Source organism: Lissotriton vulgaris, chromosome 3_1, assembly GCF_964263255.1.
Source record: "Lissotriton vulgaris chromosome 3_1, aLisVul1.2, whole genome shotgun sequence".
NCBI classification, from domain to species: Eukaryota; Metazoa; Chordata; class Amphibia; order Caudata; family Salamandridae; genus Lissotriton; species Lissotriton vulgaris.
In genome coordinates, this window is record NC_141689.1 from 1,798,978,308 (window position 1) to 1,799,001,959 (window position 23,652).

Genomic DNA, 23,652 nt, shown 5'->3' on the forward strand with positions numbered 1-23,652 from the left:
AGTTAGAGCTATACATACTAGTAACATTAGGATCTGTCAGTCAGTCAGTCAGTCATAAGCTTTTATTCGATATGCAAGATATCTTATAAGCACATATACAATACAAACATTAACGTTGTAAAAAAAAAAAAAAAAAATACATCACTTTAAGAAGTCAGTATGAACTTATGTTAAAAAGGATAAAAGGATATTAAATGCCCGTAATAATTTATCTAAAAAGAATTAAACCACTACTGACAGTCTCTTGCAACGAATAAGCCAAAACTGTTTTAAAAATTTTGCTATTCCGCATACAACTGGAGGGGATGTGTCCGTCATTAAGATGCGTAGAGCTACTAAGTAGCTGCGTGTGCCCATGTTACGGCAGAGTGGTTTCAACCAAAAGCTCCTGGGCTTTGCATAGTCCGGGCATTCAAATAGGACATGCGAGATGGTCTCTATCCTACTCGGGCAACAAGCACAGTTAGGGGACAATTGAGCCGCTGATTTCCAATTTGATACCGCGGCTCCAAGCAGTAGAGAGCCAACTCTGAATTTAAAATATAAAGCTCGGTCAAAAGGGAGGGTAATAAGGTCCAAATAGGGCTCAAATACCACAATGTCTTTGACTAGTAGAAAAGCGGCAGTAGTCTTGCAATGGTTCGGATTTGAAATTAAGCGCTCCGCCGTCCATTTCCAAAAGAGTCTCTTAACAACCTCCTTTGGAGGAGCAGAGCGTGATGACCAGCAATCCCCCAGACCGATGTTCTCCAGTAGTTTTTTAGTGTCTCTCAGACATCTTATTCTTGCCCAGCCACCCATGCTCATTATTTCCCCCAAGCCATCCGCGTAGGTTTTTAGCTCTTCACCTCTCCAGATTCGTGTCCATAAGAGGAGAGGGCGAAGTTGGGCTTGATCTGCGATGCTTTTGCAGCCTGTATCCAGCAACACTGGTATGGTCGGTGTGCTCAGGGGAATGGCGATGATGGATTTTAATAGCTTGCTCTCTGCTGTTGCCAGGGTGTCCATACGACAGTGCCCCCACAGTTCTGCCCCATACAAGGCTGATGTAACTACCTTGGCCTTGTAAATGTCGATTACTGGGGTAAGCGATCTCCTTGATGAAGCCCGATACTCCCTCAAGAGAGCTCCTCCTACTCGCTTATGATTAAGGACCATCTTGTCGATATGTGTTGCCCACGTCATTTTGTCCGTTATCCGAATTTCAAGGTAGTCGAATTCGGATACTTTCTCTAGGGCAACAGAGTTAAGCATAGGTGGGCGACCCAATTTCTTTGGGGGATTTAGAACCAAATATTTTGTTTTGTCCACATTTATTACTAAACCCCTTGCGGTACAAAAGTCCTGAAAACGGGTTAGCAATTTCTGGAGGCCTTTTGGGGTCTTCGAGATCAGAAGCGTGTCGTCTGCGAAAAGCAGGGTGGGGATCCGCACTCCTCCAAGACAGGGGGTATCGGCTGGTTCTGATTGAAGATATTCTACCACCCCATTCACATATAGAGAGAATAGGGTGGGCGCCAAGACACAGCCCTGTCTTACACCCCTTGACACCGGTATTTTTTCAGTGAGCTCTCCGTTTTTTCCCCAACGAACCTGTGCAAAGGTGTGGGCAAGGAGGTTAATGAGGAGGGACATGATGTAAGGGGGTAAGCCCAGCTCATAAAGTACCTTCCATAATTCTTCCTGGGGGACTAGGTCAAAGGCAGTCTTTAGGTCTATAGAGGCCAAATAAAGACTGCCCTTGCCTAATTCCACCACCTTCCACCCCAGAAGTGCCAACCTAAACACCTGCTCTATTGTCCCCATTCCTGCCCGAAAACCTGCCTGGAAGTCCGATAGTATCTTATTCTCCTCCACCCAATGGAGAATTCTCCCGAGTATAGCTTTACCTGCTATCTTTTGGGTGGAGTCTATCAGACTTATCGGGCGGTAGTTCCCCGGGGATTCTCTACATCCTTTTTTGTAAATCGGGACCACCACCGCCCCTTTCCAGGATTCGGGTACTGGCCCTCCCATCATGATGTCATTGAGGAGAGCGGCGATGACCCTTCCCCACTCCACTGGATAAGCCCTCATGAGATCCCCCGGAAGGCCGTCTGGACCAGCTGCCTTACGCGGGGCTACCCACCCTATTACTTTTTCAATCTCTAAGGGGGTAAAGAGGTCATAGGTGTGAGGTTCAGTTACTAGCTGGAAGTTCGTCCTGGCGTTTAGTTCCCCTTCAGGCGGAAGGTATAGGGTCCCAAAGTGTTTTACCCAACTTTGGGGGGGGATGTTGCAGGGTCTAATGGCTCCCTCTGGCCTATTCCGTTTGGCTATCGCATTCCAAAAGGCCCTTGGGTCCCTACATTTACTTGCTTGGAGCAGATCATCCCAGAATTTATCTTCCCACTCCTCCTTAGCAGTTTTGAGGGATCTATTGTATGCCTTCCTTGCTTCCTGTATGTTGGTGAGGGATTTATGCTTAACTGCCTCTACAAGCTTAGCCTTATGCAACCTACAAGCTTGGGTATACCAGCCATCCTCTTGGTTTTTAGGTTTCTTGTTACCCGATTTACTAAAGTGAGTTGTAAACACGTTTGTCAGGGCCTCCACTAAGGAAACGAAAAGTCTACTTACTCCACCCACCCCTTCATGGGGGGACCCCAGGGTTGACATCGCATGGTTTAAGGGGGATAAAATTTCCCCAACCCTTGCCTCAGAGAGGACCAATTTGGCCCATTTTAAGCGCCTACCACAGGGCGAGACTTCAGACTCGTCGGGGGGTGCAACTATAAAGTTATTATCACCCTTTCTTACTGGTCGCCACCAGTGGTCCATGGTTAATGAAAGTGAGTTATGATTGCTTTCGGTCGTAGCGACCACCAGCATATCCCTCACATGTTTCCATAGATGTACATCTATTAGCAGGTAATCTATCCTGGAGGTATGTCCTGGTCTATTATATGTGTGGGACCCCCCCTGTCTGAGATTGTCCTCCCATTGGCTGCCCTTAGATTGAATTCAAGGGTCAGGGAGTAAAGTTGAAGTGCCACTTCTGACCACCTCCTGACAGGTGGGATGTCCAATACAGGGACCCCCAGCCTAGAATCCTCCTCATCTTGATCGATGGCAACGTCCGACCCCAAGGGCTCGAACGTGCAGTTCATATCACCCGCTACCAGTGTACACATCTTGTGTGGGGTTTTATTTAAGAGGGTTTCAAGGAGAGATATTACAGGTGACTTTCTCCCACCCTTGGTCCCACGGGCATAGATGTTAAAAACATTTAGAATCAGTCTTCCCCTTGGATCTGTTAAGGTGATGTTTTGGATGTCAGGGCAGCCTGTGTAAAGCTCCTCTACACTGCAGTCAAGAGAGGCTGCAACCTAAATGAGTAGGCCGCCCGACGGTCACCCTCTCCCTGTTACCGAAGCTCGTGCAGGGACAAAGTGAGAAGAAAATCCCACCCTGTGAACCGGCACCAGGCTCCACGTCTCTTGGAAAATGCACAATAAGTGCTCATCCACCCAGGAGGTAAAATCAGGTAGAGCCAACTTTCTTGCAATCCCTGTGACATTCCAGCTGAAAACCTTAAAGGATAGGTCCGTCACAACTGGAGTGTCGTTGGGCGCAGGAGAGTCCCTGTCTATGGCCCTCATCAAGGGTGCCTGAAGAGGGCAATGATCCTGGGGAATACCTTTAGAGGTTATCATCTCGGTACTATCATTAATTAAGGGAGGGACTGTTTGGGGGGATGGTACTTCAGATAGGTCTACTCTACTTACAGATTTTTTATTCCTACTTATCCTGGGGTCAACCTCCCCCAGTCAGTGGGACCCTGATATCCACAGGGGGTTCGCCTCTGAGCCCCCCGCTGCTCCTGTCCAGCATGTCTCCCAATTTTGGCCGCAACTGGGGGGGTTCGAACTTCCTCCAGTGAAGCTAACAATATGTCTGGGGTAAAAGTAGGATAGATCTACTACTTTAAACCCCGGAGCCCCCGTGTTTCTAATTGGGGTACAGATGGATGGGACTACTCTAGGGTCTTGGAAATGTATTATTATACAGTCCCCCTCCTGAGTTTTTTTACCCTGCCCTACCCACTCAACCCTGCGAACACTTAAGATGATCCCATCCACACCCAAAGGTATTGGCTTGTTAGACTTGAGCCAATGGATACACTTATTTTTGAGAGATTGATGGTTTTCCATTTGGCCTTCCTTGAGGGGGGGGGGTACATTTACCAGGACAGCAACGAAAGGTTGATAGTCTGGCGGGAGGTTTACTGGCGGGATCCGTCATACTGGATTTCTGGGGCCCACTATGGTAGTAGTTGGAGCTATAGGTTGGGGGACAGGTCTGGTAGCTTTCCCTGGTGCTAGATTTTGGGCTTTTTCACCTGTACCTAATGTTTGTATGTCCTTCGCTTTACCGCTAGCTGTCTGTTGTTTTTTTTGTGGGGATGGCTTAGACTTATTTGTAACAACCTCTAAGTGTAGTGGTGGTCCCTTGGGTTTTGGCCCTACTAAGGAGGTGGAAGAAGTTTTGGGAGCTGGGATTTGTGCTCTATTACTTTCAGCCTTATTTAAACATTTTAGAGGTTTAGGATCTTTCTGTGGTGGTGGATCAGTCCCTCTTACACCCGTATCAAGGTTTTCACTCGCTCTGGCTAGTTGTTTAAAAGTAGTTTTGAGCGAGTGGAACCCGTCAAGGGTTGATTGTTCAAGTTTATCTATCCTCGCCCCCAAACCCTTAACCTGTGTTAATAGGGGCATCAGGAGACTATTTACCTTCTCCAGGATGTTTTCAATGGTTACCGAGTTAGTGGGCTTAGAAACATTGGAGAGATTAGCGGAGTTATCATTTATAAGTGGCCCCTTTGGAGAGACCACAACTTCCCCTTCTCTGCCCGCTTCATTCTCTATTGTCAGGCCCCTTGGGGTTTTTACACCAGCTCCAGGCGGCTTTTTTGCTCTTTGATAAAGAGCGGCCTGTCTCACCAACCTGCCCCGTTTACGTTTTCCTACCTTTTTGTTTACAGACCCTTTGTCCAGCCTAGTTCCAGGGGTTCGAGAATTAGAAGACACCCCTTCTGGCACCTCATCTGATATTACTATAATTGGATTGGGCAGTGGAGGTGATAGGGGTTGGCTGGTGGCTACGTTTAGGGATTTAGGTGATGCTGGTGACAATGATTTACTAAGGCCACCCCCCTCCTCAGTGCCACTAGGTAGAAGCTCGGCCAGGAGTTCCAGCCTGTCTAAATTATGCCCTATTTCGAGCAACTGTGGTGGGTCTGTAGAGTCTCCAGGAACGCCAGCGGGGGAGGCGGAGTAAACCCGTTCACTGGTTGGTGTAAATGCCTGCCCAGCAGCCCCCAGAGAAGAACGTCTTGCAGGGGGATAAACCTCCGATAGGCGCCGCTCAGACATGGCAATTTCCTTTTCTATTACAGCCGCCACCCTGGTAATAAAGCGGTCCATGGTTCCAATTACAGGGCTCCCAGCAATGGCTCCTCTTTCACCTTCACTCCTGAGGAGTTTACCGGAGCGGGTAGACATGATTGATAGGGGCCACAGGGTGCCTCACACAGGCCGTATGGGCGTAATGAGTTGGACAGGAAAGGGACGTGGCCCAGCCCAGCCTTGACAGCCCCTGACTGCCACAGACTGCCCGCCCTTTGCTCGGGCTTTGCTCGGCGTCCCGCTCGCGTCCCGCCCAGCACCTGACAGAGCGTTATATAAGAGAGCGTTACAGGCGGGGGCGTGGCTGGTGGTGGGCGCGTCCGCTAGTGCACCTGTGAGAGCAGGGACTCCTGGATCTCCGAGTCCCTGCTAGAGCGCCAACGCCAACGCGATGTTTTCACCAGCGCCTCTAGGAGCCCAGCGCTTAGGACACAGCTTTCACTTTCCTGGAGCCGCGAAGCGGCACCCGCGGAGCGTGTGCGGCGAGGGGCAGCAGCAGCAACACAGGAGTCAGTCCCAGGGTCAACGGGACGTGCACAAGCTCCACAACACTCCGCAACACCACTGCAGCTCACAGGTGGGTAGGATCTGTTAACCAGAGACCTGTCTATTGGAATTCTCATCCCACATTAATACGATATTGGAATGCACTATCAAGTCTTGGAGTCAAATCATGAAGAGAAAGAAACAGGATTTAGTTAAAATGGGATTTTATCAGTAAATATTGGGAGAGTAAATATTGCAATATCAAGCATTTAAAGTTAGAAACACAGAATACATTATTTTATATCTTGTGGCCCATCAATTACCAGAGCAGTAGGAGGAACATTCGGGAAAGCACATGAATCATCTCAGGTCAAAGGTTCTCTCCCGGTAAGGGAAAGGAGTCCAGGAAAACCACACACAGCATAAACATTTGCCCAAGGAAAGCAAGTAGAGTCCGCAAGATCAGAAGCTGTCTCTCAGTCCGCAAAGAACCAGATTAAGAAATCGATGACCCCACAACATCAAAATAAGAGAAAAGAGAGCGGACCCTTATCTCTCCATCCTCTAGTGTATATCGATCCTCAAGTTCCAGGGTAACACCTCCTGGGTCACCTCATCTGATCAGACCACTCAGTCCATTGGTCAGTTCGTGTAGGGTTATTTTCATGTATCGTTAAAGAAGACACATTTATGACAAACAGGTGGTGATCACCACGTAAGCTGTTGAACCATTCAAAAAGTAAAGTTGTGAACAATAGTCCTTTAGCAAAGGCACATGAGTGAATCAAGAAACAGTTTCTCACATCAGATGTTCCAAAAGTGTCAGATTAGTAGCGAGTAGCCCCAGTATGTGCATGGGAACTCTTTCTATGAAACATAGTTTCATCTCACACTGCAAGTTATGAAGCCTTTTCATGAGAACATAATCAAGCAAAGAAAAGCAAATGCAGGCCTAAATTGAATTTTAGTTAATGAAATACACAATATAAATTAATTAAAATATGTATTACATTCTAAAGTTTCTAAGACCTTATCCTTCTCTCAGCTTATAGCACTTCTAAATAAGGGTGGACGGAGCTGGCGTAGTGGCTCTACGCTTAGCTCCACATAGTTTGAAAAAAATTCAGTGGAGCTCCGCTCCACCCCATCTCCCCTCCCAAATTCTTAAAAAATGATAGAAGAAGGCACTTACCTGCGTGTAGGCCGCCTCCCCTGCCTGGCTGCTCTCCTTCCTGCTCCTCACGTCCTTCTTCATTGAAAAAACACTACATTGTACATCTTGCACATGCACACTATCAAGACGTACAACGTAGGGTTTTTTTCAATGAAGAAGGAAGCGAGAGAGCAGGAAGAAGAGCAGCCAGGCAGGGGAGGCAGCAGACACGCAGGTAAGTGCCTTCTTTTATAATTTTTAAAGAACGTAGGAGGGAGCGGCTAACTCCACTCTGCCACAGAGGCGGAGTTTTGCCTACCTCTGCATTCGCAATGGAGCGTGGAGAAGACAAATCTCCTCAAACTCCGTTACCTGCCAAGGGTTACTTATAAAGCATTTTAGTTTCATTGAAATTATCATGTATAAACACCCTACTACATTTTCAAAGAACAAACGTATAAAATCATTTCAAAATATAGAATATTGATATTATTTCTAGAACCTTTTATTAATACACGTGTGAAGATCATTCTCTAAAAGTTTCAGGGAAATTGGGATTATTATAAATGTGCAGCGCAATTTCTCTTTTTCTCTGTAGGTGCATACATTAACATGCACAAAGACAGTTGGGAACAAAACTCTTCAATAATCATTAATAGTGTTATCCAATTTACAATTAGTTTTGTTAATTCTTCACATACATCATTATTTTAAAGGGGAATGGTTAATGACGTGAGTCATCACATTCACATTTCTATTCAGCATTAAAAGAATACACCAGTGTAATTTAGTAAACATGAACCGATGCTATTCAAACAAGCAATTTTCATCTAGTCTTCACTCTTCTCCATGCTTTTACAATGCAGTAACTAAAGGCCAGATGTACGACACTACCAATTTGAGAGTCGCATTGAAATGTGCAACAGTGTCTCAGACACTGTTTGCGATTTCTAATGAGGTTGCAAATTGCATGCCTCATTAATATTCATGAGGCAGGTGCAATTTGTGACCCCATTAGGAATGGCCAGTACTCCCAGGGATGGTGGCCTGCTGGGGTCAGCCGACCACCATGTCTGTGACTGCTTTTTAAATACAGCGTTTTTTTTAAATGCAACCCGTTTTCCATACAGGAAAACGGGATGCATTTAAAAAAGACCCCCTTTTGCAAGTAGCTTATCACCTATTTGTAGTAATAGGGAAACTGCAAGTGTTTTGCGGCCGCAAATGCAGTCGCAAAACAATCGACCATTCCATTGTGACTAGCTATTAGAAAGGGATTCCCCTTAATAGCGAGAGTCACAAAATCTATGTTGTGAGTCACCGACTTGCAAAACAGCGTTTGAACATGCCAGGACCCTTTTGTTGTGGTCGCAAACAGGCCAATTTCCCGTATGCGACCACAAAAAAAGGTTGTACATCTGGCCCTAAGTCTTCTTATGATCTATTTCTCAATATTCTCCAACGTATAGTGAGCACAAATTGAGCACGTTTGTCATTTTTCTCTCAAAACGCGTCAAAATCGGTTTTATGTGTCAACTAAAAGATTCACAAGTTTATCTGCTTTATCACCTGCGATATCAGATTGGTGTTTTTCTTTATGTCTGATCTACACCATGTCAGGCACTTCATAGGGTGATGCAAGCCCAGGGTATCTGCACCACTTTGCAGATGAGAGATGCAAGCAGAAATTGGACTGTGGCACCCAACAACCAGCCTCTACAAGGACAGATTTGCAACCCTGTCCTTAATTGTGCTGTGCGTTTGCCGCATAAAATGTGCATATACAAGTTCACTTCATGTATAGTGCTTGTAATTTTCATTTTCACTGACACGTGTAAAGAAAGTGCAAGTAAAAAATAGGTTATGTGAGTCGGAGCCACAGATAATAAAGTAGTGATAGTGGTTAAACTAATGATAATTTGTCTCATTGGATTGTCATTTCAACTTTTCTAAGATTAGAAATCTATGTAGTATTTTATGATGAAAATTTGGAATTACGAGTATGTTTAATAAATCATACAAATGGTTAGAAGGTTGGTCATGTCATTGTCAAGCAGTTCTCAGATTTAAGTATCCTTATTTTCTCTCCCAACAAAACAAATTACATTTAAAATTGGTAACATTATTTTTTCCTAATGTCTCAGCTTGCTGGATTGATGTGTGGGTTCCTCATCAAGCTACATTCGAGTTTACACGACCAAGTCTTCCTACAACAGCTTCATACTGTTGGGCTATTGGTGCAATATGAAGGACTTCTCAGTACATACAGTAAGTTTTTTTCTCAAGAATTTGTAATCGTTTGTTTACAGAATTTTTTTATCATTTTCAGATAGCATGTCGGTTTCAAGAATACCCCACTTTTCCTACCACTGCAGATTGCACTATCTATGTGTTGTACATATTGTGGCGCAGTCCTTACAGGTCTAGTTCAGAGTCAAGGGTTATACTGGTGGTCCATTTTGATCTAATCTCAATTCCTTACACAGTGCTTCGGATTTGTGATAGTTGCGTTCAGCAAAGGCCAGGCACAGTGCAATGTAGAAAGCCAGGCTTGCTGCACGAGTCTTGGGAAGAGGACAGTGGGCACTCACGCACTGTATTCAGTAACGTGTTAAGGAAGTCAATGGTTTTCAGAGTAGCATTGTCTTTTAAGTCCTGTATTTTAAAGTGATTCACAAGCTTCTCTGTTGAAAGCATATAGTGCAGTGGTGTAACGAAACTTGAATGGGCCCCCCAGCAAAGTACACGGAGGGTCCCTCCTCCGGACTCACTCAGGATCTCTCAGACCAGGTTACTGTGCTGAGGGGGGCCCATGGAAATCAGAGACCCCCCCCACCCCCCTTCAATGTCGGGGCCTTTGCTACGCCACTGATATTGTGTAAGGTTCAATTCTGTTACTCCCATTCTGGTGGGATGTCTTAAACGTTTTTAAAGGAAATTGTGGGTTCAGCAAGTGATAAAGAGGATTTCCTGCTTCATATTGTCTATAACGTTATGGATGATAGTGACCATTGACTGATCGACAGTTAATATAACTGTATTTGTCAGAGGCTGTAGATTATCAGCTTTAGCAATGAATGGAAGGCAACAAACACATATGAATTACAGAAGAGGGCGGGGTTTCTTTATAGATTGGTTGTCAGATGGAATCGTTGTAGATAATGTCCCAGCGGGTATCTGACTCACAAGGCACACTTGCGCCCGCCATCCAATCGTGGAAAGGGACCACCCGCCATAAGGGCGGGGGTCCCAGGGGGGAAATTAGGATGTGCCCGCCACAGTGGCAGAAGCATTCAGCACCGCCCGCCGCAATGGTAAAAATACATGTAGTGCATTTCAAAGCACAACGTGACAGGCACCCTGCGGTGCCTGCCATGTTGTTCTTTGAAATGCTAGCCCCCCCATGTGCACCCCCCACCCCGCCAGAGTCCCTGGGGGCCCGCAACAGGCCCCCAAAGCAGACTCCGCATGCCTTTCCATGGCGGCAATGCCGCCATGGAAAGGCTTTGGAAAATGCCCATACTAATATGGTTGGCGGTGTCTGATAGACACCGTCACCATAGAGAACCTTTTTCCGCCCAGTCGCAATTCGACCGGGGCGGAAAAGTGGCATAAGGTCTTTCCGTCCGCTGCGGACCCCCCAGCCATAATAATATGGCGGGGGGGTCATTGCGGCACGGATGGCGGGCGGATCGCCCCCGCCAGGCCGGCAGTGGCTACCGCCTGCCAGGCGGGGGCGATCAACTCCACCATCCTAATGGGGGCCTTAGTGTCAGTCAGAGCAAACAATACCCAAAATAAATCTGGAGCACAAGTCTGTACCAAACCCTTGACACGCATGGGCCTAAAAAGCAAACAAATTTATTAATAACAAAAGGAAAGTTTAAAAACAACAAGACTGATCCCATTACTTGGAAATCAAATAATACATCCTAACTGAATAAATCATCAATTATGAAGGACACATCATACCAATGCATTTCCATGTACAATCACAGAAAACACCATCCTTTCCGTTAATACACATTCAGAATCTGTTCATTGTTTGCTGCTGCTTACATCTAGATTCATCCAGTTCCTTCAGCTCATCTTAAAGATAACATTGCATTTCTTCCATCCCCACATTTTCTCTCTTCCATGTCTTGATCTTGTTTCCTCTTTTTTGCTGGATTCTCTTTTGTCATCAGCTTGAATCCCTCCACCAGCCAGAACAAACAAATGATGAAGACTGCAGAAATCAATATAGGTCTCAAAATACTTCCTAGTAGCTGTTTACCAAGTTCAATAAACCATTTTCCTACTGCAGAAAATCCCTACCCAACTACTTCCCAAGTACCCTTCTAATTCATTCAAATCCTTAGACACTGCTGTGAGATTCCTCACAAACCTGGTGATATCCAGACCCTTGTCAGGCAAATAAGTGCAGCACTGTTGAATGCGAAGCATCTTGGAAACGCTGCCATTTTTTTGTGAGGAAGATATCTAAGGTAGGCCATTTCTAGAGAGCCACTGCCCTAATAGCAACTAGTTCCCTGATGATAGCTAAAACGCATCTGATATACTGGTTGCAAGTTTATCCACTAAGTTAGACAGCTTTCTAATCTTCAAATCATTCACAACTACACCAACAGAGGGAATCTTAACTCCAAAGATATCTCCCACTACTTACAAAGCACTACACTTAACCCTCCCAGGAAGCATAACTCCTTGGCTTCCCATTTTCTCCACATGATACACTTTATGGAACACTAAACCTAAGTAACAGCTCCCCCACCAATGTTTAGGAAGCTTAAAGTAAACATGTTTAAAAAAAATGTAATAAACATCAGGAATAACAGAGTCATCCCCCATGAAGACAAACTCAGAAAAATCAAACCTTGTAATCTATGAGGACATTCACCCCATCTCATCATTATTTGAATTTAAACATTTATTTTTGCCTTGTAAAGCCCAACTTTACCTGTTTCTCCCATATAAAAGACAATCTTGGTTGTACTCTCATTTCTCTAAGAGTGTGCTTTCTTTCTCCAAATCTGCTGTGATTTCTTCCCTCCTTTTTTGCCGTTGTGTCAGTCTATTCCCTTTTGTCTTCCAAATCATCAATGAAATCCTTCACTCTCTAACTCAACTTGTAAGTGAAATTCTGTCTATGAGCTCCAGAAGTGTCAAGTTTAGTTAAAGGCTTGAAAAAATGGTAAACAGTATCCACAGTCTAGGTGTTAACGAGATGGTTTAAATGCTTATGTATGGGCACCGCTGAAAATACTACATCGTAGTTTAAGAAATAATATGGAAACCGGCCTTGATGATATAACAGGCTCAAAATTGAATTACAGGTAATACCATAGGTTAGTGGGATATGATGGTATGTCATCCCTTCTACCACAGATTAAGGCAGGTGAGTACATACTTAGCAGACTTTTGCATGCATTACTCGAGTATACTCAATCAAAAGGTTGAATAAGACTTTAGTTAGGAAGTTTCCCTTAGAAATAGCTTTGTATAAGACTTTTCTCTCTGTACTAGGTTGCTTTGCTACATAAACAAACACAGGTTTAGCTATAGAGGTAATTTTTACTGGAGCAGAACTCGAAATTATCAGTAAGCATGTTATTAATATAATAGAAATTATGGATGCAGTGACCACTACTGCTCTACTTTTATTCTGAGAAAGGGTTGTCATGGTTTCTTGTGAATCAGAAAAATATGAATCAAAGCAAATATAACCAAGCAATTGTTGATAACTTCTTAGTGCAAATTTCATTAAACCTGCTGACTTTTTCACAGTGAAGTCAAGTTCAATTTCTTTAAAGTCAGACCCTAGCCCTATGTCAATCTTCTTCCAAAATGATATCCCTACTCCTCTACTGAAGCCTCTGTCCTAAAGGTTGTTACAAAGTTCTGTTTGGAAGTTCAGACTTTCAGGAATATCATTTGATTTTGGTATGAGGTCAAAAATCAAATGTGACAGCTTTAATCGTGGAGGCTCTTCAAAATCAATCAAGAGATCATCAAACACAAGCATTTTCAAATCAACCTTATTCTCTGCAAAACATGTCCATTCAAGGGTACTTTCGACTAGGCACCTGCTTTCTGTTTGATGTCCTGACCACTGGCTGTTTACAGTCACTCTCTCTTTGCTCACTAATCTCTATCTCCTCGTTAGTGTCTTCTCTGATGCGTTATCTGGATGCAGGAACTCCCTGTCTTTCTCTCCTCTCTTTGGCCACCTTTTGTTTCTTGGTCCCCTTCTAGTCACACCACTCGTTCTTTCTTCCCAGCAAATGTAGTGCTCACAGCTCCTTCAGTTCGGATCTCTGTGGCAACGTGTGGCCGATTTATTACAGTCCCTGCACCTGTCTGCGCCTGACTTAGAGGCCCTTGAGAACACTCTTCATCTTCTCCCTCTGAGCTCCCGGGCTTCATTAAGTTTGGCCTTTATGCATTATTAGCGGCTGTCACCACGTCTTCTCCAGCTTGCCTTACTCTCTGGGTTAGAGACACATGCTACCTCCACATTTAATAACAGTATTAGTGACCAGAAATACCTGACAAAGGCCATGCCATCCGGGATCCAAACATCATTTCCTCCCTTGCTTCATCTCCAAAACTCAATCACTGTGATTGAAGTCATGTTACTGTTCCTACCTCGGTGCTGGAGTCACAAATTCAACCTGATGAAAGACAAAACCACATCAGCCAAGCCTTTGAAGTAGTCAAGAACTTTGTAATCTGTATAATTTACATGTGCAGTCACAGGTCATCATGGAGTCGCATGGTTCTACCCATGAGGATTTCGTAGGGGTACAGTCCTGTCCTCTGATGCGGAATGCTTCTCAGCCTCATCAACACCAAAGAAAAAGTGTCGGGCCATTTCAGATATGTAGATGCACACACTTTAGCAAGACAAGACTTCAGTGTCCCATTAACCTGTTCCAAGATTCCTGAAGCCTCAGGGAAGTAATTACAATGAAATTGCTGGTTCACCTGACAAGAGTTTTAGTACCTTGTTTTTAAAATGGCTGCCTTGATGTACGCTGACGACACCCATATTTACATCAAGATCTCCTCTATCGAGGAGATTCTTTCCATGAATGAAGCCTTGAAACTGATGGTCCAATGGCTCTCATCCAACCAACTCAAACTCAATGCAAAGAAGAAAGAATTTCTTCTAATATCCTCACCCAAAACCAACCCTGAGCTTCAGATATGGATCAAGGCCATAACAGCCTTAACTGCCCTCCAACCATTGTGGACTCAGCCAAATCCCTTGGAATAACCCTGGACGGCAACTTGAACATGCGGGACCACATCAACTCAATGCCTAAATCAGCCAGTTTCCACCTGAGCTATCTAAGGAAACTGAAATCCTTCCTCAACACTCCCGACCTGAAAATGGCTGTCCAGGCATTAGTCATCTCAAGACTGGAATATGGCTGCTCTACCCTCTTGAGTTTATCCAAGATCGTGCTGGCACCTTTAAAAGCTTGCCTCAACGCGGCTGCCAGGCTTATAACAGGCTCAAGGAAGTTCAACCATATCTCACCGCATTCGAAAGCGCTAAACTGGCTTCTTCTACAGGCCAGAATCAAACTCAAAATGGCATGTATTACGCACAAGGCATTATACACAAACTCCCCTGCATATCTTTCCCAGAAACTCATGCTATCCAGAGGGACCAAAAACTCACAGTCCTCCAGAGACCTCCTGCTCCAACCTGCACGTTTTAGGAAAAAGAAAACTTACAACCAGGCCTTCTCTGGAGCCACGCCAAGAATTTAGAACTCACTCCCGCCCGCCATCAGAAGAATCCTGTCACTGGCTCGCTTAAAAAAAAAGATGCCAAAACCTTCCTAATGGGCAAATTCCTAGCCTAAACTCTGCCTGTTATTTTACCCAGAGATGAGATCTTGCCCCATCTCCTTGCTATGCATCCATGGGAGTGCACAGGAGCTATCCTTCCGGCACCTTGGGCTTCCCACCATTGACTTTGAACCCTTGTTTCCCTGTGAACTGTAAATGTAACTGTTACTTTGTCCCTTTTTTACCCCTTTGTTCCCACCAACCCCCCGTCCTCCCCCTCCAAGTCTGTGTATACTGCTGCCAATTCCTGTAAAGCACTCTGATACCCTAACGGGTCAAGTTCGCACTCTATAAAACTCAAAAATAAATAAATAGTGAAAGGAAACCAGGATCCTAAATCGAGTGATCAACTCTCTCACCAACAATTTGGCAAAAGCAAGACTGTCACTTCCTCTGGTAAGGTATACCTTCACTCACTGGGAGAAGAGACAGATGACTACCATGATATAATGGAGCCCATCACAGACAGGCATCTCAATGAAATCAAGTTTCATGTGATGAAAGGGACCACCTGATCGTCCTATGTAACTAGGGAGGATGAGAGTTGTTCTGCCTGCATTCAACTGGTGACCCAACACACACCTGACACAACTCAGCTGCAACTACCTGGGTTGAAGGAATAAGTACCAAAAAGACAGACCATAGCAACTCAATTTGTGTGTAGACCCATATAAATAACAGGCCATAGGGGATAACTAGGCTGTTCGGAAATCGGTTTAAACCGAATGTGCTCGATAATACCCCACAGCCTAAAAATCAGCTGACCCGGTTGAAACCGAGTGTCATTGATTTTTCACATTCTTATACTGCTTGGCCACTTGAGGGAGCCAAAGCAGTACAAAGCTGTACTGTGTTGAAAAGTTTGCTCGGGAACGGAAACCTCCCAGCTGCCTGCACTGGCTCTTTTGAGGGTTTTCCATTGTTTGTTTCCCTGTGTTGCTCGATGAATATTGCTGTTTGGGCACCTAGGGTGCACGCGTAGTCTGTGTGCAGGTGCTCTGATAGTGTTTAATGGGCTGTTAGTATGCTGACTTCTGGAGCGTGCCCTTTTTATCTGGGTAGAAGAGCTACTCAGTCTTCGCCCGCAGGGGTCTCCAGCCCCTTTTGGAGAATTCTCAAGCGTCCTCGTCCCCCCTCCCTCCCCCCGCCCCCGCCCCCTTGTGGTGTGTGTCAACCTGGGTTGAGTCAGCTTGCCGGGCACGCACACAGCCGCACCCGAGTACTTCACAGGTCTTTAAACGACCATTGACCTGTGAACGAGGCTTTGTTGCTTTTCACCCCTTCATCTCCATTCTGGAGATGAAGGGGTGAAAAAGCAATAAAGCCTCGTTCACAAGTCAAAGACCTGTGAAGTACTCGAGTGCGGCTTTGTGTACGCCCGGGAAGCTCCATTACTTCCTCTCAGGGAATTTGTGCCCCTGAGCTAATTAATCTCAATCACTGTTGCATAGCTCAGAGACAAATATTAGAGTGCCACTCAATTGCAGCAAAGCACTTTGTTGGCATATGCTGGGTTGAATTGAGCCTTCTGACTTTGCACCTCCTCAGTAGGTGATGGTTGACGCCCTTGTCCTACCGAGAAACTAGCAGGAGAATATGTCTCTTTTGCAGCTCTCTGCATCTTGACACCTGCTCTGATTTTAAATGGTGCCGTATTCTAGTGGCCCAAAGCTGTATCTATGTCTGGTCCCTCTGGAAAACATTTTACCACACAGTTTACAGATAACAATGTTTGCAGACACCTTGTACACACCCTCTGGAATAAGAAAACAAATCCCAAACCAAAGATGCTTTGACAGCCATGGGAGCTCATGCAGTAGAATGGAGATTAAGGGGTGAAAAATCATCAAAGCCTCGTTCATACGTAAATGGTGTCTATTGCTGGAAGAATTACACTCCACCCCCCCCCCCCCCACAAATTTGGCTTTAGTTGCACCTCTGAGAATTCCTCTACAAGTGTTATCCCTGCAGCTGCTTAGGTGTGCTTTTTAAATTATTATTCTTAATGCCAATATAATCCGTTCTTTATGTGTATATGTGTGCAGATAGGAACCAGGCCTCGTTCTGACTAAAAACGTCTAGTTTTAACTTTAAACTGTGCAGTGCGTGCTGCACCGGAGTCACGCTGGTGACAGCCTGGGGGCCTACGCTGCAAAAGACCTCATTAGCAATTTAATCGGACCCAGGGCACATTTCCTGGAAGCCCATGAAGGAGTGGAGGGGATTCACCACTGCGGAGGGAGGGGAATATTGCTTAAAAACAAGTGGGAAAGACTTGCCACACCACTGATCAGTAAATGTTTTCCAGTTCGAGTTGGAGAGGGGATAGTGAAAATCATTCACCACAGCAAGGTCACCTGGCACGTTGTGTTCTAGGCAGCTGGAAATGTGAAATTCAACCAGCACATTATTTCACCTGATGCAAAAATAATCTAGAACGCGGCGGCCTCCTTTAAAGGTTAGTAATTAGTTTGAAGACTATGCCTCATCTGATTTACAAATTCTGGCCCACTTCCCCTCAGGGCTAATCTCCACCATGTCAGATAACGTGTTCTTTTTTTTAGCCGCTTTTTTGTGTCAGTTTAATCACCGCCCAGCCGTCTCTTTTTGTCAGTTTTCATGTGGTATTTAACCTGACAGTCATGAGGCATATATTGGATTCATATAAGACCCCTCTTCCTTTGTTTGTAGTATCTTCAGTTATTTATCTCCACCAGATTTTATGATTTGCTGCGCAGTACTCCGTGTTGAAATCTGTGGCTCAGGTTTTTAAGAGGAAGATGAATATTTCAGTATTGTATTTATTAAGTTTCTCAGAGATTGTGTCTGCTGAAAAGTGTGCAGGTGCAACAGAAATGAAAGAAGAATTACTGGATTCACTGAAACTATCTCAGAGGCAGAATTTAATAGCAAAGTTCCAATGCTGGCACTGACTAGGATTCTGGGTACCCCAAGCAGCTCAGAAGTTGTTTAGTAGTCTGAACAGCCACCACCAGAAATGCTGCCCAACTTGAGTCACTCAATCAGTAGGAGGCACTTTTCAATACCAAATAAATGAAAGCGGGGAACATGCATGCTTTTAGGCAGATGTGTTCAAGTTTGAGATGCTACATATACACAGAAGACCAATGTCCTTAAAAGTTCTGTTACAATAAATGCAATTTTTTGTTCAAGCCATTTGGTTCAACTGTAAATTGTATTTATATAGCTCTGACTTGTACCTTGGCACAAGCTATGGCAGACTGCAATGGAGTTGAATTGGAAGTCAAACATCCTCAAATGGGCAAGGCAACCAACTGTGGCAGAAGAGGGCCTTAGTTGTTGGATAGCTTCTGGGCGAGGTCAGGGTGAAGTCATTGACATTTGGTGGAAATCTCTAACTGAGATATATTTGAATTTCACACCCAAAGAAGGTCCCAAGCCAGTTGGATACTTTGTACACTTTCGCTAGTGAAGATTTCTACCTCCAGACATAGTCACTTCTTTGGACCTTATATTCTTCCAGTGGAGCAAGGCAGCAGGCTGTAGTCGAAGAGCGCTCCACAAGGCAAGATACCTTCTACACGAGGTCCAGCTGAATTGGATTTGCTGCTGCAGAAAAGATCAGAGTGGGAGCAACCTAATTTTTGGGGCAGTGTCAATGCAAAGTCGTCGGATCAGCTTGGCAGGAGGTCTTGAAGATCTGACTGTGATTTGGGCCCTCCCAGCCTGTGGTGGACACTCCTATTGTAGCAGATGTAGACCGCCAATCATTGGAACATCTGCAGAATTACTAAGTCTTTGCTTCCATACTTGGTACTGGGTTGGCATTGCTGCTCGCAGTATGAGACATTTTGACCCCAATAATGACTGATTTTCTGCACAGACAGTTCTGCACCTACAAAGACTCACTGAAGAAGTATTGTATGTTGTACTACAATAAGATTGATTTGTAAGATGTGTTTGGACCCCATAAACACTGTAGTACACTGCCTATATACCATTCCCAATCATTGCAGAAAGAAAGCAATAATAAAAGCAAAATGTTCCATAAACACCGGAAAAACACAGTTTCTGTTGTTTTTAACGGCACGAAAATGTGTAACCACTGATAACCACTGGTTTTTTAAGGTATTGAAATCTCTGGAATACACTGAAAAAACACCACCAGAATTTACCAAAAATAGAAACTGAAAACAGGAAAGCCTAGGGATAACATAGAAACAGGCATCTCAGTCTGATCATCAACAGAAATCCAAACTTCATCCTCATTCTTAGTACACCCTGCTCTGACCCACCTCTTCTGTTCACCTTCTGGCTCTTATTCCTACATTATTTTCACTAGCCACAAGGGACAGGTTAAAGGAAGCGTCTTGTTCTGCTTCATTTGAACATTCTCCATTGAAGGAACAAGACCCAAGAGTGCAATATTTGGAAATGTCATCAGCATAACTATTTCCTGTACTGACAAAATATTTTTCACTCCTGTGTACTGTGCACTTCACCATGGCTACTTCAGCCAGTCTCTATAATACCTTGAGGAGCTTCATAATATAATGCCTGTTATGAATAGGGGGCCCAGAAAAGGTCATAAATCCCTAAGGGACTACAATTGTCTCCATAATCATGGACAACACCAAACCTGTACGGCCTTAAGTGTAAATGATGACTCTTAAATTGTCAGAGACACATTAGGCTCTACTGAGACCAATCAGTTCAGCCATCTGTGTAGAAGTTGCATTGCGCAAACAGGAGGATTCCTCTACATCTTCTATGGCACAACAGCATAGGCTGCTTTGAAAATTCCTCTGCCATCTTTCAAACAAGAAGAACTATCTACAATCAACATGACATCAGCTCTTCCAGAGGGGCATTTTGAAAGTCAGGTCTTGGTTTGGTACGCAAATCCATCACATCAAGGCAATTATGGTCTACCCCATCATCACTTTCATTCCCATCAGGCAATGGTAACAATATATTACTTTGAGATTTTACTTATGATTATTTTCGCAAATACCTGAGTGCTCAGATTTGTAAGTTGATAAGGCTTGCTCCCCATTTGGAGGGCATATTATTATTATTTTTTGTTAGAGTTTTATATAGAGTGAACTAGACAAGAGAAATTGGGTATCAGACTGCTTTACATGAGCACCAGTTTCCTTACAGATGGACAAATTCATTTTTGTTAGGCACGGGGAGATTAAATGATTTGCCCAGAATCACAGGTTGTTGAGCATCGTTGCCGACACTCAAACTTGGTTCCCCAGTTTTAGAGATCGACCCCTCCAGCTGTAAGGCTACATCATCTCCCAATATTAGGGTTCCCTAATATCCCCTGATATTACGGTTATATATGGTAACCAACCCCCTTTTCCTTGGAGAAACACCCATATACTATATTTCTTGTCTACTTCCATGTAATTAGAGTGCAGTGCACCCTGAATCATTCTTCTACCTGGTTACCTTATTATCTTGCATAATGGTAACATTGTAGAAGAATGCAGACATGAAATCTTTATAATGTCACATTTCCAGCCGCAAGAATTGGCTGTGATCTGGCTATGGGTCATGTGTTCAATTCGAGTGCAGGTAAGTAGATTTTCCATGTCGTGGGGCACCATGACTGTAAGAGGTTACCCCATTACAATGCTTCCACATTGTTGAATGCTGACATCAACTGTGGCAACCACCTTTAGGCAGCCCAGCAACGCTGTGGCTACAAAGTCAAGAGTCGCAGAGAAATAAGCAACAGGTCGTTTTGAGGTTTAGTGCATCTGAGTCAATACTGATAGGAATCCCCCTTCCCTCTCAGAACAATAAACAGTTAGAGAATTCTCAGAGTCTGGCATTCCTAGAGCCGGGGCATGACTGAGACTCTTTCTCAGCTCGATGAATACTTTTTCACAATCATCCCATGGTAGTGGATCTGTCCCACCATTGTGCTTAACACTCTGTAGGAGCACGGCTGGTCAGAAAAAGCTGGGAATTCACTGGCAAACTAGACTATCATTCCCATAAGTATCCTAACTTCTCTCTGCTTTTTGGGAATTTTCATCTGCAATAAGAAAGAAATTCTCTTCTGAACTATTATGCTGAATAGAGTATCTTAAATCTGGTTTGCTGGGTATTGCTTGGATCCATGTCAAAGATGTGCAGCGCAGCTAAAGCGATGCATTGGTTGCGAGATACTGCAAGGCTGAGGTGCAATCTTAAGTTGCATAGTTGGCGAGCATCCGATTGACGGGGCTTGCATTGTGAAGTCAAGCGTCGAGAATACAGTGCGGAATCCATCTTCATTGTTGAGGCTGCCATCAATACGAGATACCAAGACCTGAGCTGTGGATGCGCCATGCTGTCTGGGCGATGTGTCGGTTCCAAAAACTTGCTGCGCGACAATGCAGGTGTTTTGCAATGGGTCCAATCGACACAGCAGTGGCAATGCATTGGTTCTGGTTGGGACTACACCACTCGGCCGAGAAGATGCGTCCATTCTGCTCGGCTGCGTCACTCAGCAGAGAAGATGAGTTGGTTCTGCTGGAAAGCACCTTAGGCCCACATCCAAGGGTCCAGGACTGGGGTGGCACCACGTTGCAGGGAGGACTCATGAATGGCAGAGTCTAGGTGCAGGAGGTTGAAAGCCTGTTATTGCCTTGAGGCTTCATATCAGGAGGCCAGCCAACTAGCCCTTGGAGTCACTCTGGGTTCAACAGATGCAGGTCTAGTCTTTTTAACCAGGCAAGAGGGCAACAGGTAGAAGATCCGCACAGCAAAGCCAGAGCCCAGCAAAGTGCAGTCTAGCAGAGTAACAGTTTTTTTAGCAGCACAGCAGTCCTTCTTTCTGGCAGAGTATCTACAGGGCCAGAAGTGTACTGAAGTGGTGGTGTCTGAGGTCCTTCTTTAATACACAGTTTTACTTTTGAAGCGGGGAGGTGCTTCTAGAGGTATGCCTTTGATGTGCACAGACGCCCTGCTTTCCCTGCCCTGGCTCCAGACTAACTTCAGGGTCTATGCAGTCCTTTGTTTGGGGGCCAAATCCTCCCTCCCATCCTGCCAGTGATAGCTCACTCAGTCAAACCTAAGCTCCAATTGTGTGTGGCTTTCTAGTGGAAGACCAACTGCCAACTAAGCTCAGTCTTGTGACCAAAGACACATGACTAAGGGATCTTTAGAACTGTCATTTAAAATCTGAATTCACCATAAATTGGGATTTTCAATTAGGATTCCAGAGACAGCAAACTTGAATCAGGCACATCTTCCCATTTGTAAATTACACATATTAAATGTGTAAGGTAATCCCAGTGTTAGCCTACAGGAGATATAGGCCTTGCAATAGTGGAAAACTAATTTAAGAGTTTTCGCTACCAGGATATGTAGACCTGAAATTACAAGTCCTACTTTTTAAATACATTGCACCCTGCTGTGTGTGCTGATCAGGCACTCCCTAGGGGTGACTTATATGTATTACGAAGGAAGGTTTGGTCCTAGGGAAAAGGTTTGTTTTGCCAGGTTGTAATGTATTGGCATTTATATAGCGCACTACTTACCCATAGGGTCCCAAGGCGCTTCGACCGCTGCGAAACCCATCCTGGCTTCCCTGAGAGATGGTCCCTTAATGGGTATCTCCAGGGTGAGATCAGGCATCCCCGGCGGTCTGGTGGGGCCGTTAGTGAAGATGAGGCAAGCTAATGCCCAGAGTTGCCGAGTGTGATCGCTGATCAGAGTGGGCACCGAGGCGAGAGAATTATCGAGTCTGCTGACCCTGGTCCAGAAACCTGCCGCGCCGGGAATCGAACCCTGGTCCCAGGCCGTCCTCTGCTCTCGGGTCTGCCGCCTCTAAACAGTGAGCCACACTACTTCTTGGTTGAAAAGGCACTTTAAACTGCACACAGATGCTCTGCAATGGCAGGCCTAAGCCACGTTTAAAGGCTTGCTTTAGTTGGTGGCACCATCAGTGCTAAAGTCCCACGAGTAGCATTTAATTTGCAGGCCCTGGGCACATGCAGTGCACTTTACTAGGGACTTCTGTACATGCACTTAGCACTGGTTATCAGTGGTAAAGTGTTCAAAGTCCTAAAGGCAGCAATAACAAGGTCAGAAAAAATGGAGGAGAAAGGTTGGGTGTGGGGGGGGGGGAGACCACCCTAACTCTGGCAGGTCTAACTAACATAATGGATATACTGAATCAGGAGTTACACAGCAACTTTAGGGTCTCCAGGTTATTTTGGTTAAAGATCAAGGATATCCCTGTGGAACTCTGCACCAAGCTGGAACTCTGCTTCCGAACTAGAAGGCAAAGAGATACTGGCTATCGTGCAAAGGAATGGAAAAAAATGCTTGACACTAATCACTTAAAATGAACCACTCAGCCTCACAAGGGATATGGAACAATGTTAAAGCTAGATTCAGGACCGCAGGACAACATGGGACAAAAATATTATTTATCTTTCTCTGAATGACCCACCATTTTCTGTGCAATTTCTGTATCCCCATAATTGGAGAATTACAGGGGCTTCCCAAGATCTCTTTTAAAATGCCTTGCTCTAACATGAATTTGATTACAGGGGTAATTCCGACCACAGCCTTTGGTTAGAGGTTGTATTGAGGCAATCGGGGAAACTCAGTATCCTATCTGATAGTTACTTTTACAGGTTCAACACCTTCAATTAGATAAATATCTTTGCCAGTATAATTCCAGACCTCCTCTCTCACTAAATCTCTCAAATC

At 44.8% G+C, this 23,652-nt stretch overlaps 1 protein-coding gene across 3 annotated transcripts in view; it reads left to right on the plus strand.

Moving 5' to 3' along the window:
• Nucleotides 1-23,652, plus strand: part of INPP4B (inositol polyphosphate-4-phosphatase type II B) — a 2,612,828-nt gene that overhangs the window by 2,263,861 nt on the left and 325,315 nt on the right. For all 3 annotated transcript variants that reach the window (XM_086962227.1, XM_086962225.1, XM_086962226.1), the window contains one exon: nucleotides 9,231-9,354. In XM_086962227.1, the coding sequence (XP_086818353.1) occupies nucleotides 9,231-9,354 (124 nt within the window). The remainder of the gene's footprint in view (nucleotides 1-9,230; nucleotides 9,355-23,652) is intronic.